This window comes from Mesitornis unicolor, unplaced genomic scaffold (assembly GCF_000695765.1).
Source record: "Mesitornis unicolor isolate BGI_N332 unplaced genomic scaffold, ASM69576v1 scaffold40988, whole genome shotgun sequence".
NCBI lineage: Eukaryota > Metazoa > Chordata > Aves > Mesitornithiformes > Mesitornithidae > Mesitornis > Mesitornis unicolor.
The window spans coordinates 64,082-79,948 of NW_010200591.1; the positions used below are offsets into that span (position 1 = coordinate 64,082).

Here is a 15,867-nt window from a genome sequence, read left to right on the forward strand (position 1 = left end):
GAAACCCTATCTTGTGCTTAAGTATGCACTGGTAGCTCACAGTTTCTAATGAACTGGTGAGCGGTAGCAATCAGTCAGTGCAATCTGATATTTCTTATGTTTCATTATGCTTTATCCCAGTGCTATCTTACCTTACTGTGCACTGTAAATACTTTTTAAGAAGAAAACTGAGTACAAAAATCTCATTTGACGTGAAGGTTTTGCCATGATGATTTCCAGGGTGCCTCACCGTGTGGAAATAGTGAATAGAGCAGAATTGTAGTTAATATCTTTCTATGGTTTGGGGTTGGTTTTTTTGATGCATGACTGCGAAATTATTTTCTTAACCTGTGCTAATGTCACTGTCTCTTGAATAACTCTCCTGTTTCTGCTCTACACAGAATAAGCTACCTACTAAAGGCTTATCCCATTCTCAGCCCCCAACTCCTTCTTGCCCTCCACCTCATGATTCAGCTGCTGCCTCTTCTGCATCATCTGTTGTTTCAACTTCCCCTGCTGTTCCTTCTAGACAGGTACTCTATTAACAGATTTTTTTTTTTTTCCTGTAAAATCCAAACTTGCACTAAAGCTGCTTGAGAAATGGCTGGGATGGAAGGCACTGCCAGCAGATCTGTTGTATGGGTCGTATTTCACATTGAATCAAACTTTACTTTGCTCACTGTTGTTAATTCTGCATGTTTGTAAGAGGAAAGTTGTCTTTAAAAAAAGGTTAAGTATAAAGCTGAAGAAAAGAGCAAATAGTTCACCAAGTTTTTGCTTCAATTCTGAAAGTCTGCATTGCTGCTTATTTAATCATTCCATTATTGGATAATTCCACAGACATGCATAGCAGAGAGAGCTTCCCATTGTATGGCTAACCAGTTGGTACAGGATCGGTTCTTCTTGGGTGGCATTTGTTCTTCCTTTCATGAGAATATCCATCAGGACTGGAGGGAAGAACCTGCGCAATAATAGTTATTTTAACTGGAGGATAAGTCTTAGAATTGTATGAGCACTTGTTCATGCAGAGAGATTTTATTGCTGTTTTGTTTGTTTACTTATTTGTACTTTACACTTTCTTCTGCACATTAATTGCTAGAATACAGTTGTATTCTGTATAATTACAGTTTGTAACAGCAAAGAGATAACAGCAGACACAGAGAAAACTATCATCAATGTAAGCAATTAGATACCCTTTAATTGGAGATTTTCAGCTCTTACTACTGATGCTGATGTTACAATGGGCTGTGCTTTTACCTGTGGAAGATAAGATGAGATTATTTTCTAACTCTCCTTGTTTTAGAAGGATTTTAATTGAGGGAATTTTGATACTTTTCGGGGCAGGTAAAGGCCTGGGTTCCCTTTCTTATACCCACAGATTATGTAGTAGCAGTCTGGGAACACTGCAGTATTGAATAGGGCTGGTGTGGAATTAAAGGTGGAAAAATCAAGTTTCTAAAAGTACTGATTGCTACTGCTGTGACCTAAGGCAGATGCTGCTGGAGCTGGTGGCCCTGCTGCCTGACGTGTGAAAGAAGTGCTATTCAACAAAATTGGGTATTGTCTCCTTTTACTGTAAGGAGGGGCAAAGCATTCTGCCTGATTTTCTTTATTTAGATAACAGTAGATTTAATAAATACTCATGAGTATTGCCCAACTTCAGGTAAGCCATGGCTGAAGGTAATTTCCCATCTGGTGGATGTTCAGCAGGATCATTTAGTGGAATTGGGCTAGATCTTTTTAGGTTATTGTGCACCATATTGTTGATGCTGGTTGGGAAGTGGCCTCACAGCCTCAGCAGTAACTGTACAGGTAGATGCTGAGCTAACCTGCAGTTTGCTAGTCATGTTCCTTGGTTGAGGTAGAGCTGTGTCGAAAAGATGCCCTTCCTCTCGTTGCCCAGGAAAATACAGGCTACGCAGCCCTTCAGGGACACTGCAAGCCCAGCATGCGCTTTACTGCAGTAATCTCCTAATTCCCTTCACCTTCAAAATAATTCCTTTGCCTGGATTTATCTCTTACATTATGTGACCTAGGAGGTAGGGCAAGTGATGGGTTTTAAGCTAAGTAATGATTTCCAAAATACTTGCTTATTTTATTTGGAGAACTATTACAGAATCACAGAATCATTAAGGTTGGAAGAGACCTCTATGATCATCAAGTCCAGCCATGACAGTATTATCAGAAAGCAGAAAAGCTTTGTGGAGTAGGGGAGGGTGCCTGCCCCCTGTCAGCACAGTAAGGGGTGATAGATGGTCACTGTGAAAATGGAGACTCAGGTCAAGCCTTGGGAATGGGGATAAGGGACCCTTGAATGGTAAGAAGTAGGGTGCTGCGAGAGGCCTGCAGCCTGTAGCACCGGGTGCCTTTTGGAGCTGATTATGCTAGTGTGCACTTCACACAAGTAAAGTGGATCCTGCCCTTAGGATAGGGAATGGACTTAGTTGCCCACTGGACCTGTTCCCAGAATGGTTACTTGCATTGGTGATGTACCAGTAAGTTGTTAATGGGTGTGCAAGACCTTTGTTCTTCATACTATTTATGTGCTACGAGGTCAGATCAGTCCTGTGATACCCCTGTTACTTTATCTTTACCTCTCTTTGACAACTTAAGTTCTGTTCATCTTCAAGCTACACAGGCCATGTTTTGGCTTACCTTTGGTAATTTGTCAAGCAATATTTTTCCAAGAAGCAGATTTCTTACTGGTTTTTTTACTGTAAGAGTAAACAGCGAACACCTGCAGCAGCCTTGATTTCATAACAGGAAATCTGTCCATACCCTTCCATGGTTAAATTGTTGTCCCTGTGTTTTAAGATTGCACACTTTTCAGAACACAAAAATTTTACCATATTCTATAAAACACTGGCTAAATGTGCAGCACTATATAAATTTCTGTGGGCATAAGATGCACAGTGGGCATTTCCATGTACTGTGCATGATAATTTAAGACTATGGACCTCTCTGCTGTGAATGTAGAATCATAGAATCATTAAGGTTGGAAAAGACCTCCAAGATCATCAAGTCCAACCATCAACCCAACACCACCATGCCCACTAAATCATGTCCTGAGGTGCCACATCTACATTTTTTTAACACCTCCAGGTATGGTGACTCCACTGCTTCCCTGGGCAGCCTGTTCCAATGCTTGACACATGTACTGGGAATTAGGCGCCTGTTTGTGTTATCTTGAGGATGGGGTTATAGGACTCTGTGCTCTATGTTTTGAGAGGTATCAGTAGGTAAGTCTAGACTTCAGTATGAAAAAGGGCTTCAGCACTGGTAAACCAACAGAAAGAGCTCCCTCATGTTGCTCTCAGTGTCTCTGCTTTTTGCCAGCAGAAAAACAGAAGATGAGTGTCTGAGTTTTGTAAGACTTAATGTGACCTATAAATATTAGCACTCTCCTATCCTTTAAATAGTACTGTCACTTAAACTTCTAGTGAGTACTAAGAGTGTTATCAGACATGACGATCCTTTACATCTGTTAAATTTACAGTATTAGTTGTGGTGGCATATCTCTTGAAAATGGTGGCTAAGAAGTCTTACTGTCTTATTACAGAAACCAGTTATTAAGACTCAGTCCTGGAAGAAGCACTTGAAAGGAAGGCTATGGGAGCATATTCTTTCTTTTAAAGACATGCATTCATTACAAGTAATTAAGAATTAACTTCTATATGACACTACGTGCAAGTTGCCAGTAATGATAAAAATTACCTTCTAGCTTTAATCAGCTGTCAAAATTCACATAGGTAGAATTATGAATTAACAATTATTATATTACAGGTTGGGCTGTGGTTATTCTTGCTTTCTGTTTAAAGTTGGATTGACCTTCAGAAAGTTGTGTTCCTCTGAGCATTGCATGCCTGAATCCACATAATACATCATAGAACTATGAAGGTGTTGCAATCAGTAGGCTTTGCTGCCTGCACAGCTTGGACCAACTACTTCCCTTCAGTGATGTGACTTTAATTGCCAGCAGTAAGCAGGGCTTGGGTGTTTCCTACACACAGTAACTTATTACTCAAGTGTTGTTTATATCAGAGGTAAAGTATATGCGGCAAGTGATATAAAAAAGAAATAAATATCCCTCAAAGCACAATAAGACCAGGAAAATCATTAAGGATGTGAAACAACAGAGGGGAAGCATTGTATGCTTTTGGAGGCAGAGAACATATTTCCTTTATTTTAAGAAAATACTACTGAGGCTTACTTGACAGTTGGCTGTGGTGTTAGAAATAATAGCACAGGGAAACACAGAAGTCAGCTTTCTCTTCCCGCGTTAATAACCACCCTGATCAACCTGCTGAAAACTTTGGCAATGCGTCATTGACAGGTTAATAGTATTAGTAAATCACGAACACTTGGGGGATTTTAAAGTGTTTTCTTGGTTGTTTCCTGAAATTCACCGTGTAAGGTAACTTTTTAAGATTCCTTTCCAACAAAGGCTTTAAAGTTGCTGGTATACGCCTGCCTGAATTGCGAGCAGTAGCCTATTACATATTGATAGTGGCCCCAGAATAAAATTGCATGCGTGTGGAACATCACATACACCAGTAGCCTCAAGGGTAGTAAGTGCATGAGTGAAATACAAAACCTATTGTGTGTATACTGAGTTTCTAGGGTACCTGAGCAGCATCAGGCAGAGAGATATCTATGTACTGTTGACCAAAGCTAAGCTGTGTAAGAGCTGACAGGTTTTCTAAAGGAATGTGTGTAGATCTGGGGTCAGACTCTCTCCTGCAACTGGAGTTTATTACACTTACATGATTAAATGTGTGGATATGTTACTGAAGTCCTTGTCTCCATAAGGTTTAGAGAAGACATGGCGTTGCTTGGTTGTTGTGCTGTTGCTGTACAAGGGCAGAAGTCACAAGTCTTGCAGGGCAGCACTGCTCTTGTACACCCCATCCCTCCCATTCTCTGTAGGTTTCTGAAGGTGGCAGGTGTTCATGATACCCCCAGATCCCTTTCTGCGGGGCTGCTCTCCACCCATTCCTCTCCTGCTTTATACTTGTGCCCAGGGTTACTCCATCCTAGATGCAGAATCCAGCATTTGAATTTGTTAAATTTCATACCATTAGTCATTGCCCAATGCTCCAATCTATCTGTAGATCCCTGTGCAAGGCATCTTGTAAGGTGCAGTTCTGAGGCTGCAGCAAAATCATCAGTAGAGAACGTCCCACGGTAATACGTCCTTATTAAATGGTTTCTCTAAAATGAGCTCTTATCAGTCCTCAAATCCACTTGCTTCCTGCCCTCCCTGCTGGCCAGCTGCAACAATGTTTGTGTTGGTGGTTGTTGAGGAGACCAGAGCAGTCTTTTTGTTGTTAGATTAAATTGAAATCCCATTTGCTTTTACATGGAATGTGAATTCACACTCATTACAAGAACACTTCCTTTTAATAACATTTTTTAAAGTATGTATAAACATGCAGTTTTCTTGTTTTGACTGTTTTCATTTTGGCACAGATTGCTCCAATGGGTGGAGAACACAAATCAACCCACCTGATGAATTGAAGGTGTAGTTCAGGCTCAATGATACTTTTCCTGAAATTCAACTACTTGCACTTTAAGCATAGCCTTCTGGTTTATCTGATCGTTCCAGCCTTTAACTAGTGCACGGTAAACTTTCTGCTTCAACTGACTGAATTCTTGCTTTTACGTAGGACCTCTTGGGTAATAAGTTGTATGTGGCCTAAAAGTTGCTCAGCATATTCAGAGGTGCAGAATTCGAGGAGGAAAATTTTATCTTCTGTGATCTTAAACAACACAAAGGAACATAGTTTTCCTGTAGTAGCAAGTAATCTCTCTTCTAGTACTGGTTCAGAGTTTAATGTACCATTGCAGTATGTAATTAACAGTTTATTTTGTTATTGTTACCCTGCAAGTTGTGCAGATAATGATTATTTAAAAGTCTTTTTATATTAAACAAAACCAACCGGTAAAGGATTTATCCCTTGAATGGCCTTTGTCATCGTAACATAGATATTTTGTATCTGCCTGGATATTAAGTTATTAGTGGGGTAACTCTCAAAAGATAAGGGGAGTTGTAAGGGACTGGACATGTACCCAAGTTCCTGAGCTTGATTTATTTTTATAAGCAAGAATATTTTTAACCATCATAATTTTTGAAAACACACTCACAGTGCATTACAGTTGCTTTAAACTTGATAGAAAATGCTTTTACATGATTTTAAAGTATCGTGGATACCATTGCATTTATATTTTTCTCCTTTTATTCATAGTAACCTTCTGATATTTTAAATCCTTTCTGTTAGCAAGACTAAGGTGTGGTGCCATTAGAAAATTCATTTCACTGAGACTTGCATGGCTTAAAACTTGGGCTCTGTGGGAGGCAAATGGAGCATAGGATGTGAGATCATGAATCCTCTGGGGAAAAAAAAAAGGCATGGCTTCAGAAGCAGAGTATCAGATCCCTGGCCATACCAAGATGGCCCTTTCTGCCTTTGTCACCAGAGAGGTTGTGGGATCTTATATTGACTATAAAACTAATATCAAAATAACTACAATAAATTTTGTTTAGGGTAGAAAATATTTCTGTAATTCTATGAAGTCTTCACAGTCTTTTTTCCAGGACCAGAGAACTATACCTACGTGCCTGCCACTCACACACGTGTGCACACCCACCTTCCGTCTTTTCCAGTCCCCAGGCATGTGTTTTGGCAAGGAAACCTGGACTCTGCAGTCAGTGGTCTGTCTGCAGTGCGTTTGGAGCCACAGCCTAAGGAACTGCAGTGTCCTTGCAGTCCTGTCTGATAAATTCAGTTAGAAACAGCCTAACATTAGTGGCTGCAATAGTGTGATGAAGACGTCTTCCTTTCACAAATGTAGTTTCTCCAGTTTTCCCCAGTGTTGAGTCACTGGGGAGAGGGAGAATGGTTGCTCTGTATGCATCAAGAAAACATTTCTGTGTGGGACTTCGAATACCTTTTCTTAGAATGTTTCCTGAAATGTCACAGTTTATGGTCTGTTAATGTGAAATCTAGTCCTCACCCTCGTTCTGAAATGTAACGACAAAGTCCCAGGAAGTCAAAGTGAACAATAGAGATTCTTTTAATCTTATCAGAATGATCAAACTCTGATAGCCAGGCAGTAGGTTCCAGCTACATGGCAGGAGGCCTTGTGTTGTGGGAGCTGCAGTTGTTTCTCCATCATCTGCAGGGAGAAGAGGCCTGGAAACCTTCTGTGGCCACCAGCTGGGCCACACTGATCATGCATGAACATGCTTGTGCTCTGTTAGACTTTGCCTCTGCTCTTTCTCCTAGCCTCTCTTTATCATTTTTTGCATGCTTTCAAATCATTCTTGTCCTTTTCTCATTAAAGTCTTTTTCAAGAATAACTAAATCTTTTCCTTCTATTCTTCATCTTTTCTGGTTAGATGACTGTAGGAAAGGTCTCACGTGCAATTGGAGCTGTGGCTGAAGTTCTTGTCAATCTTTATGTGAATGATCACAGACCCAAGCCACAGCTTCCCCCCCTTGAACTGGTAAGACTAAACCCACAAAGAAAAAATAAACTGACTTTAAAAGAGTGGTGTTTTCACAATGTCATCCTGACTTACAACCCTGATTTTAGAGCACTTTGAAGCGTTATGAAAGGTCTTAGTCTAACACTTAATAAGGAATTGAGCGCATATTGGCAAAAGATGCTGATGTGTGGATGTGCTGGAAATGTTGCTCACCTTGTCTTCTATTTATATTTTTATTACTTGTCTGCATGAACTAAAACTTCAGGAGGCTTTTATTAAATGTAATTACTAGTACAATTATAACAGAAGACAATTATTAATCAGGGTGGCTTCTAAAGAAAGTTTTGTACAGTACATGTTTATGCAGTTATTTTTAACGCACAAATGCTGAATCACCGTGCCTCATTTTGAAGAGCTGTTTTTAAACTCTGACGCTGTTCTGTGTTGAATTCAGAAGCGGTCCCTGGACAGAGCTACAGATTCTTGCCCCATTCCTCATTCTCCATCTCCTGCCTCCACTGCTCAGAGCTGTCAGGTATTGGGAAGTGAAGTAAGGTGTTGTGTTGTGGTGGTGACACTCACTTGTTAGCCAGCGCTGAACTCTGATTGCTTCCACTTCTTTGTAACCATCTGACCTGTTCTATTAACATTGTGTTTTTAAAAATGCATTTGTACGCTTTTCTATTTGCATGGTTGTTCGTCTGGAAAGTAACATAGTTCATACTCTGAAATGATCCATCACTGCAAAATGGATTACTAATGGCAGATTTGGAGTAGGATTCTCAACTTCTAAGCACAAGAGTGTGAATTGTGACAATTGTGACTTACAGTTAACGTTAAAAAATTGTTCCGAGGATGCCTTTTGCTGGCAAATTAAAGATGAGTTGTGTCAACTGTGTGCTGCTCTCTGTATGAGCCTGGACTGTGCCAAGCCTGCGCCGCCTCTGTCCCCTGTGTGGTACCTCTGTGGCAGCGGGGGTGGTGGATGGGGGAGGGAGATGGTGGCGGCAGCTGTGGTAGTGACAGGATGCTCAGCTGGACCAACCTGTAACTAAGCAGAATGCAGTAGTGCAAAGTAATGTCATGATACCTGCCTCTAACAAGAAAAGGGAAGCCCAGTGGCGTCTAATCTGTTTATAATTTATTTTTCTGTACCTTTTGCATGTATATCCAGAAAGGAAGAGATATGTGGCAATTAAAAACTGTTAATTCCCAGCCCAAACTCAACAAAAGCTTTCAGAATAGTTTTGTGTTGATAAAATGGATCACATTCTGAAGTCCACTGAGTTAAAAATATTCTGTATGTACATGGTAGGAGTGGGATCGATTTCTTTTAAAACAAGCCAAACCCAGTAACGAGCCAGCTGATGTTGGTGTCTGAAATACCATTTGCATCAAAGACTGTCAGGTTTTGTTCCTGAACCTTAAAGCATGAGCCTACATTTTGCTCAGGAGTGTGTATAAACTGAGACTTCAGGGTGTGCTTTCTGAACTCCAAATTTGTGTCTGTAGTTCGAAGCTGGCAAGGTCTCCTTTGCCCCCTTCTGAGAAACACCGATACCCACAGCTGTGAGGTGTGAGTGCCTGAGTGGGCGCGGTGCAGGGTGGTGAATGGGCATTTGGGGCTGATGCTGCTCTTGTACCTGAGTAAACAGAAAGTATCAGTGAACTCCCAGAGGGAAGCTGAATGCAAGTCCAGCTGAAAACTCACCTCTTAAAGTCCTTGTGGTGTCTGATTTATTATGAATTGTGGCATAAATCTACAGAATTGCAGCATATGAGTAATATAAAAGCTGACTGATGCTTATTCTAATTGTGCGTGGAGGGGCTGTGTGAAACTTCAAGCAGCTAAAGCTGCCGCTCACTTAAGAATTTATATCTGGGTGTAATGCAATGGCTTTACATGCATTTCTGGTTTTATCTTTTGACAGGGATCTCTGCGAAAAGAATTTCCTCAGTCTATCGGAGGGAGTGACATTTGTTACTTCTGCAAAAAACGAGTGTATGTCATGGAGCGGCTGAGTGCAGAAGGCCACTTCTTTCATAGGGAGTGCTTCAAGTGTGAAATATGTTTTACAACACTCCGTTTAGGAATTTATGCCTTTGATGTTGAAGAAGGTATGAAGTAGGAACTATTTATGAATATTTTACAATGTCCAAGTATTGATGCATTTAATGGAACTAGGGAAAAAGACCTGGCCAAGCAGCTCGGTCAGCAGGAGGTCTGCCAAGTATGTTGTTTGTGTCCATGCCGATCTTTGAGTCCTTGTACTTGTAGTTCTACTCTTTCAAAAGCATTCCATTAGGACAGACCTGAGCTTTGAGTGAAGAAATCCTCAGTGGAAAATAAGTCAAGTGACCAAGATACAGTTTGTTCAATCACTGCTCGAAGCGGGGCGGGGGGGGAAACGTGGTTTTTCTCCAACAATACAGTATTACTCTTATCTCTCACTTATAGTTGGTCATTAAATAATGTGATCTATAGGGATAAGCCAAGACAGTGGCAGATTTATATGCTTGGGGGTGAGTGTAGGTTACTTCTTTCAAGTTGTTACAACTCAGGAGTTGAAAGCAATAATATTGGCCAAGCAGCAGTGTAATTCATTCCAGTTTGCTGCAGAACAGGAGGTTCAGACCTGGGGCGCTCAGTCCCACCTACAGCATGGGGCTTGGGGATGGAGAATTATTTCTTCATCTTTTTTGAAGTTTAGAGGGAGATTATTAAACTGAATTGAAATTCCCTTGCCACCTCCAAAATTATTTGAGTAGATCCAAGTGATCTCCTTCTACGAGAGGATTAATAACTTAAGGCTAAAGGTAGTTCTTTTGTAGTCCAGAGAATCTTCTAGGAAGAACTTTTAAAGTTATTTTCTGACTCTTTGCTGCTTGATGTATTGTGCTTGATGTATTTATAGAATCTTGTTTTTCTGCTATTTATTGATCTTAAACCTCAATGATAAATACAGCAATAGCATTTATGTAACAAATGTGTAAATCTATGTACTGTAAAAGAAACCCATTCAGAGTTGTGAGCTATTCAGATTCAGTGGCAAGTTTCCCATTCCTGTTGCTGCCCAACCATTCATTATCCTGATTTCATCTTTTTATAGATGCAACAGTCATATCTGTATAGGTAAAATATCATACAATTTATTTTTTCTCTTGTAGGTAAATTTTACTGTAAACCTCATTTTACACACTGCAAAATCAGTACTAAACACAGAAAGAGAAGAGCAACATTACAGCTCCAGGGAAAGGTATGTATTGATTATATCACGAATGCAGGAAATGTTGAGGCAGCTTTATCTGGAACAGAGTGCAGTACTTGTTTACATATGTGTATGTATGAGGTGTTTTCTACCTGATGTCCAGAAGCAGTAAAACCAATACTAAAAGATGACCTCCTGGTTCTGTGAATTTGGCATATTTATAGTCTGGTTCTCAATGGAAATTAGCTTTTCCTATACGAAGTAAAGTTGAACTTAAGAGCAATTGAAAGTTAAAAATAGATATAAAAGCTTGAAGACAGTAACAGAAACTGGACTTTCCGTTTTCAGAAGTATATTTAACTTTTTTTTTAATGCTTTATATAAGGAGGCAACAGAAGCATGGAAGAAAGAGGAACCTAAACCCACAGAGACCACCACAGAAAGCACTTTGTCTGCTGCTAGCAGTCCAGAGGACAGGTCCCCAGGTATCCTGACTTCCTTCTTTAGGCGCACGCTAAGCTGGCCCCTTCGGGTGACAAGGGATCTGCTTGACATTCCCAGACGCCTGTCTAACTGGATGCATGGTTTTCTGCACGCTACCAATCTTCATTTCAGGGACAATGCATATAACTATACCTACTTGTATGAACTCTTGAGCCTTGGTGTGCCATTCCTCTGTGCTCTTCTAGAGGTACTTGCTCATATGTACCGGGAAGCAGAGCTATCACTTGAAAATGTGCTTGAATGGGTGAAAAAATTCTACAGGGTTTAAATTCTTCTATGTGTCTTGCTCAGTTGTGCCTTTCAGATTTTCAAAATGAACAACCTCACAATTTTCTTGAGGTTTTTTGTCTAGTCGGTTTTTTACTTTTCATGAAATTTAACATGTGACTGAAGCAGTAGAGTCCTTCTGATATAAATGAGGTGCAATCAGAATTTTCAGTATGAAATGTACTGTATGTTAAAGCATGAAGGGCAGTGTCCAGACACATTTCCAGAACATGGAGACAGATGAAGGATATTTTGTAGATGCCTCCTCACCCCATTTTATCCTATGATCAGACCACTGCGAGGATGGTACATCGTAAAACCATTTTTCTCTGTCTGTCCCCCTGCTTTGTGTGTGGGTTTTTGGTTTGGTTTTGGTTTTGGTTTGGTTTTTGGTTTTTTTTGGTTGTTTATTTGTTGTTGTTAAACCAAGAATGAATGTGTGTTCTTCCAGATATTTGGGGAATATTTATGACAAATGACTGAGTTTTGAAACCTGAATATGGCGCATACTTTGTTTTTTTCTTGCATTCATCTTTGATCTGGGTTATGAGGTTTATAACTTGCATGAATATGTTAAAAAAAAAATAATGTACTTAATTCACATTGCTTCTAGTCATGCCTTTTACATTTCTTACATGTGATAGCTACCCTTTGTTGATAGTGGGTATAATCTTTACTACTAATTTATTTAAAGTTTTGAAATAAATTTGAAGAGCAAATCTTAGTTGAGTGAAGGCTTGATTGAAGCTCTAAGTCAGAGGAACTGGTAGTGAAATTAGACCTGACTTATTCCACAAGTTGACGCTTCCTCATTAGGTGGCTGGTTTGAGGAATAGCAGTTACATGTAACTGAAATCACTGCTGTTGTGCCTCTGGGTTGGCACTGCTCCTATTGTCTTTTGGAACTTTTTTAAAAATACAAGTTCAGACCTAACAACAAAAACGTACAAACGTATTCTAACAAAATTACTTCTTAGTTGGGTATTTCATTCATTTCTGTGTGTGAAGCTGTTGGCAGAAAGGTGAAACTGTATTAATCTGGAGCAGCCATTAAGGAAATTTCAGATTAAATGAGCTATTTAACAGCAAGGAGACACCAACATCCCAAATTCTGATTTACTTTCAGACTAATTAGCCAGTGAGAGAAGCATGCTCCCTGCCTCTCAAATACTTAAATTTTAAATTCAGGAGTTAACCAGGAAATAGGTAAATACATAAACATGGTAATATGTATAGCCTAAAATTAAAAGCATCTGTAGCATTTATTTCTGGCCAAAGGAATGGGGCTTAAATAATAGGAAATAAGGTTGCATTCTCAGTAACTGAAGTTGAGGATCACCTTCCAGTGGTCTTAAATGACTGTGCTGTTTATGGGCTGGCAGGTTTTCTTTATTTACTTTTTAAAATTTTTTTAACATAATGTGGGAAAAGATTATTTGAATTGTTTTGGTTTTTAGGTGTTAAAAGGAAATGTGTCTTCTGTTTAAAATAAATTACAAACTGGATTTTTCTTCTAAATAGTTTGACTTTCTTTAAACTATGAGGAGAAAGCATTTAACATTTTAGAGTGCTTATGTATTTTGGGAAACAATTGTTAATTATATGCATAGAACTTGAAAAAATGCTTGAAGAAAATCGTTTCGATATAAGGTAGCATTTGTTTGAAATAAATTGCCAATAATGCTCAAACATGTATTCAGCAAAACTCTGCTAGAATATTGACTGGACACAGCAAGAGTTATATGGTGGACATATATATATATTTTATTTTTTTAAAAAAAAATCTATCTGTACCTCTTTTATAGCATTTTTTAAAAAAATATTTTAGAACACTGTATACTTTTAAAAATATTTGCTAATGATAATAATTGTTTCACTCTAAAAACAATCTGCAGTGCGATTCACTATGTTACTCTTGCAATGCAGCAAACTGCTAAGTGGTAAAGTTTTAAAATCTGGCTTGCCATCAGTTTGGATTTCAGTTTGTCAACAGCACAGTCTTTAGGAACATTTTTTCCTGAAATTCTCTCTTGCTGTTTACTACAGGAAATTTTCAGCAGAGTGAGCATAGTGGTAAACTTACAGAAAGTAGTGACAGAGTAAGGAACTTGGAAATCTCTGAAGTCAGATGAATTTATAGCAAATTAATCTTATTAGCAGAAATCTTTAGAATAAAATAAAATAATTAAAAGCGGATATTTGCTTTATATAGATTTGTATAATGAGGAATAGAATCCCTACATTCCCACAACAGAATTCAGGAACTTAGATAATGAAAACATTTTCCTGAGGAATCTTAATCTTGTGGAATATTCTACTGTGAGTTTGCTGGTGATTCTCTTGGGAAGGCTTTTTATTGGTATCAATCTAATTGGTTGGGGTTTTCTGATCACTTCATCGTAATATTCTGCTAATAAGATTAATAGCTATTGGTCCTCATTCATGATTTAATGAAAAAAGGCAGTTTCATCTTGGCCAATTCTTCTTTGTGCCTATGTAATCTTTCTGATGCTTTCATACATAACCAAGTTAAGTTCTGTGTGGTTTTTTTTTTTTCTCCTGTCTTCTCTGTAAATCTCCCTCATTGCTTTTAGTCCAATTCGTCATTCCAGTGCTGCACCCACTCACTGGCTGAAGCCTTTCTGCTCTCAGGTGATTTTTTTTTTTCTGCTTGCCAGTTCCAAAATTGTGTGACTAACACTGTTGTTTGACAACATTTCATGGTGTGTTTTTTTAAGACTTTTGGAGCAAGCTGTGTGTCTGGTATATTTATGGATGCAAGCTTTGGCATGATCATTTAACCTGTTGCTGAGTTCGTTGTTCTAGAAAAGGTAACGTCTGTGCTCTCTGTAGAGAATGTTTTTCTCTCTCTGTCTTTGCATGTACCCTTCTTGTGCCTTTAAGGTAAAGTTAGGCAAGTAAATTGTGTCTTGAAAGAGCTAGTTAAAGCCTTATTTCTTTCAAAATACTTAAGAAAAGATTTAAAATAAGTCAAGATGAGGTTAGCTAGCTGATTCTCCTGGTTAGCTCAACGACCTCTTTCCATTGAGCTCCAATATGCAGTGAATAAGCACTACTTTGCTTTTGTATTAGAGAAGTATGATATAAAGGGACTCTGAAAAAGTAGCCAAAGCAATGCACGTTCCAGTCTTCCAGCTCAAATGACGTAGTAGGCAGGCCTAACAGCAATAGATGTGCGTGCTGTTTTTAGTCTGTAATATCAAAATGCCAAGTTTATACACTCACAGTGGTTTGGTTTGAATTGTTTTGCTAACTGATTAACTAGGTCCCATTTGCCACTCTGGTGAATGAATTTGTCTTACTGCATGAGACATGGCCACTGTTCTCTGTGACAATTTTCTGTTATAATTTTGTGTGTATTTTTTATATATGTTCCAGTATGTGTAATCACATATTGATAAGCTGGAAGGGGAAATTAATCCAAACAAGAAGCTAAGGCTCAATCTGACAAGCAAGCGTGCTGAGGTTTTGGTTGATATGGCCATGACCCAGCCTTCCCTGCTGAGGATCCCTGTTAAAGGGCAATTGCTCTAAGCAGCCATTTTCAGGAGGGCCAAACACCATCTACTGCTTGCCCCATTGCATACGCTGTAGCAAGGAATACAGAAGGGCTGCAGGGTCAGAGGCCCACACCTTATTTTGCTCTCTTCTATGTTTGCATGTCTAAAGCAATAGTATGTACTCATGTGGGTATCCTAAATTGTCTTGATGGCTCTGAAAGTCCCCACACTGTGGTGTTTTAAGCGTCACTTCCTGCACAAATGATTAGGACATAGAGTCCTATGTATTTCAGGGCTATGGTGGTTTGTTAGCATGCTTTGAGATGAAGGTCGTGATGTAAAGGTCTGCCATTTCAAATGACTTCCCATTGCTGTGTTTTTCACCCTCTGTTGCAGAGTCTTCCTAGCTCTTCCTGACCGGTGAGGATTCTGTCTTTCTCCTCCTAAATCTTCTGTCTGTCTTCATTTTACTTTATAATCTTAACTGAATATTTTTATTAAATAGTTTTTAACGCTGTATTTAAATTTTCACATGGAAATTCTGTATTTTGCACACAGTGAAAATTGTTTTAGCTTTATTTATGGTATCTGCTGTAAACAAAAATAAATGTAGTTCTTTATAAGTCTCCTTGTTTCATCTTTTCCTTTTAAAAATATTTCCTAAGGACAGAGACTTAATGGTGATTTCACACTTGTTTCACAAATTCCTCTTCTTGCTGGATGCTGTTGTGTTATATTTGTTGTGGCCTGACCCAAGAGTCAGAGAGTTTCACTATGGTGAAACTCACATGGTGGCATGTATCTCCCTTTTGAAAGGGATATACGTCAGGCTCCTTGACAAGCTGTCCCATCTGCTGCAGATCAGGAGGTGACTGGTGTTGGGATTCATCCTTCCTGG

At 39.1% G+C, this 15,867-nt stretch overlaps 1 protein-coding gene across 1 annotated transcript in view; it reads left to right on the plus strand.

Moving 5' to 3' along the window:
• MICAL2 (microtubule associated monooxygenase, calponin and LIM domain containing 2) overlaps nucleotides 1-15,575 on the plus strand; it is a 56,601-nt gene extending 41,026 nt beyond the window's left edge. The window contains exons 19-26 of the mRNA XM_010189812.1: nucleotides 381-512; nucleotides 7,379-7,486; nucleotides 7,923-8,018; nucleotides 9,400-9,586; nucleotides 10,637-10,725; nucleotides 11,063-11,162; nucleotides 14,043-14,100; nucleotides 15,366-15,575. Coding sequence (XP_010188114.1) covers nucleotides 381-512; nucleotides 7,379-7,486; nucleotides 7,923-8,018; nucleotides 9,400-9,586; nucleotides 10,637-10,725; nucleotides 11,063-11,162; nucleotides 14,043-14,083 — 753 coding nt within the window. The 3' untranslated portion in view covers nucleotides 14,084-14,100; nucleotides 15,366-15,575. The remainder of the gene's footprint in view (nucleotides 1-380; nucleotides 513-7,378; nucleotides 7,487-7,922; nucleotides 8,019-9,399; nucleotides 9,587-10,636; nucleotides 10,726-11,062; nucleotides 11,163-14,042; nucleotides 14,101-15,365) is intronic.
• The last annotated feature ends 292 nt before the right edge of the window (nucleotides 15,576-15,867 follow it).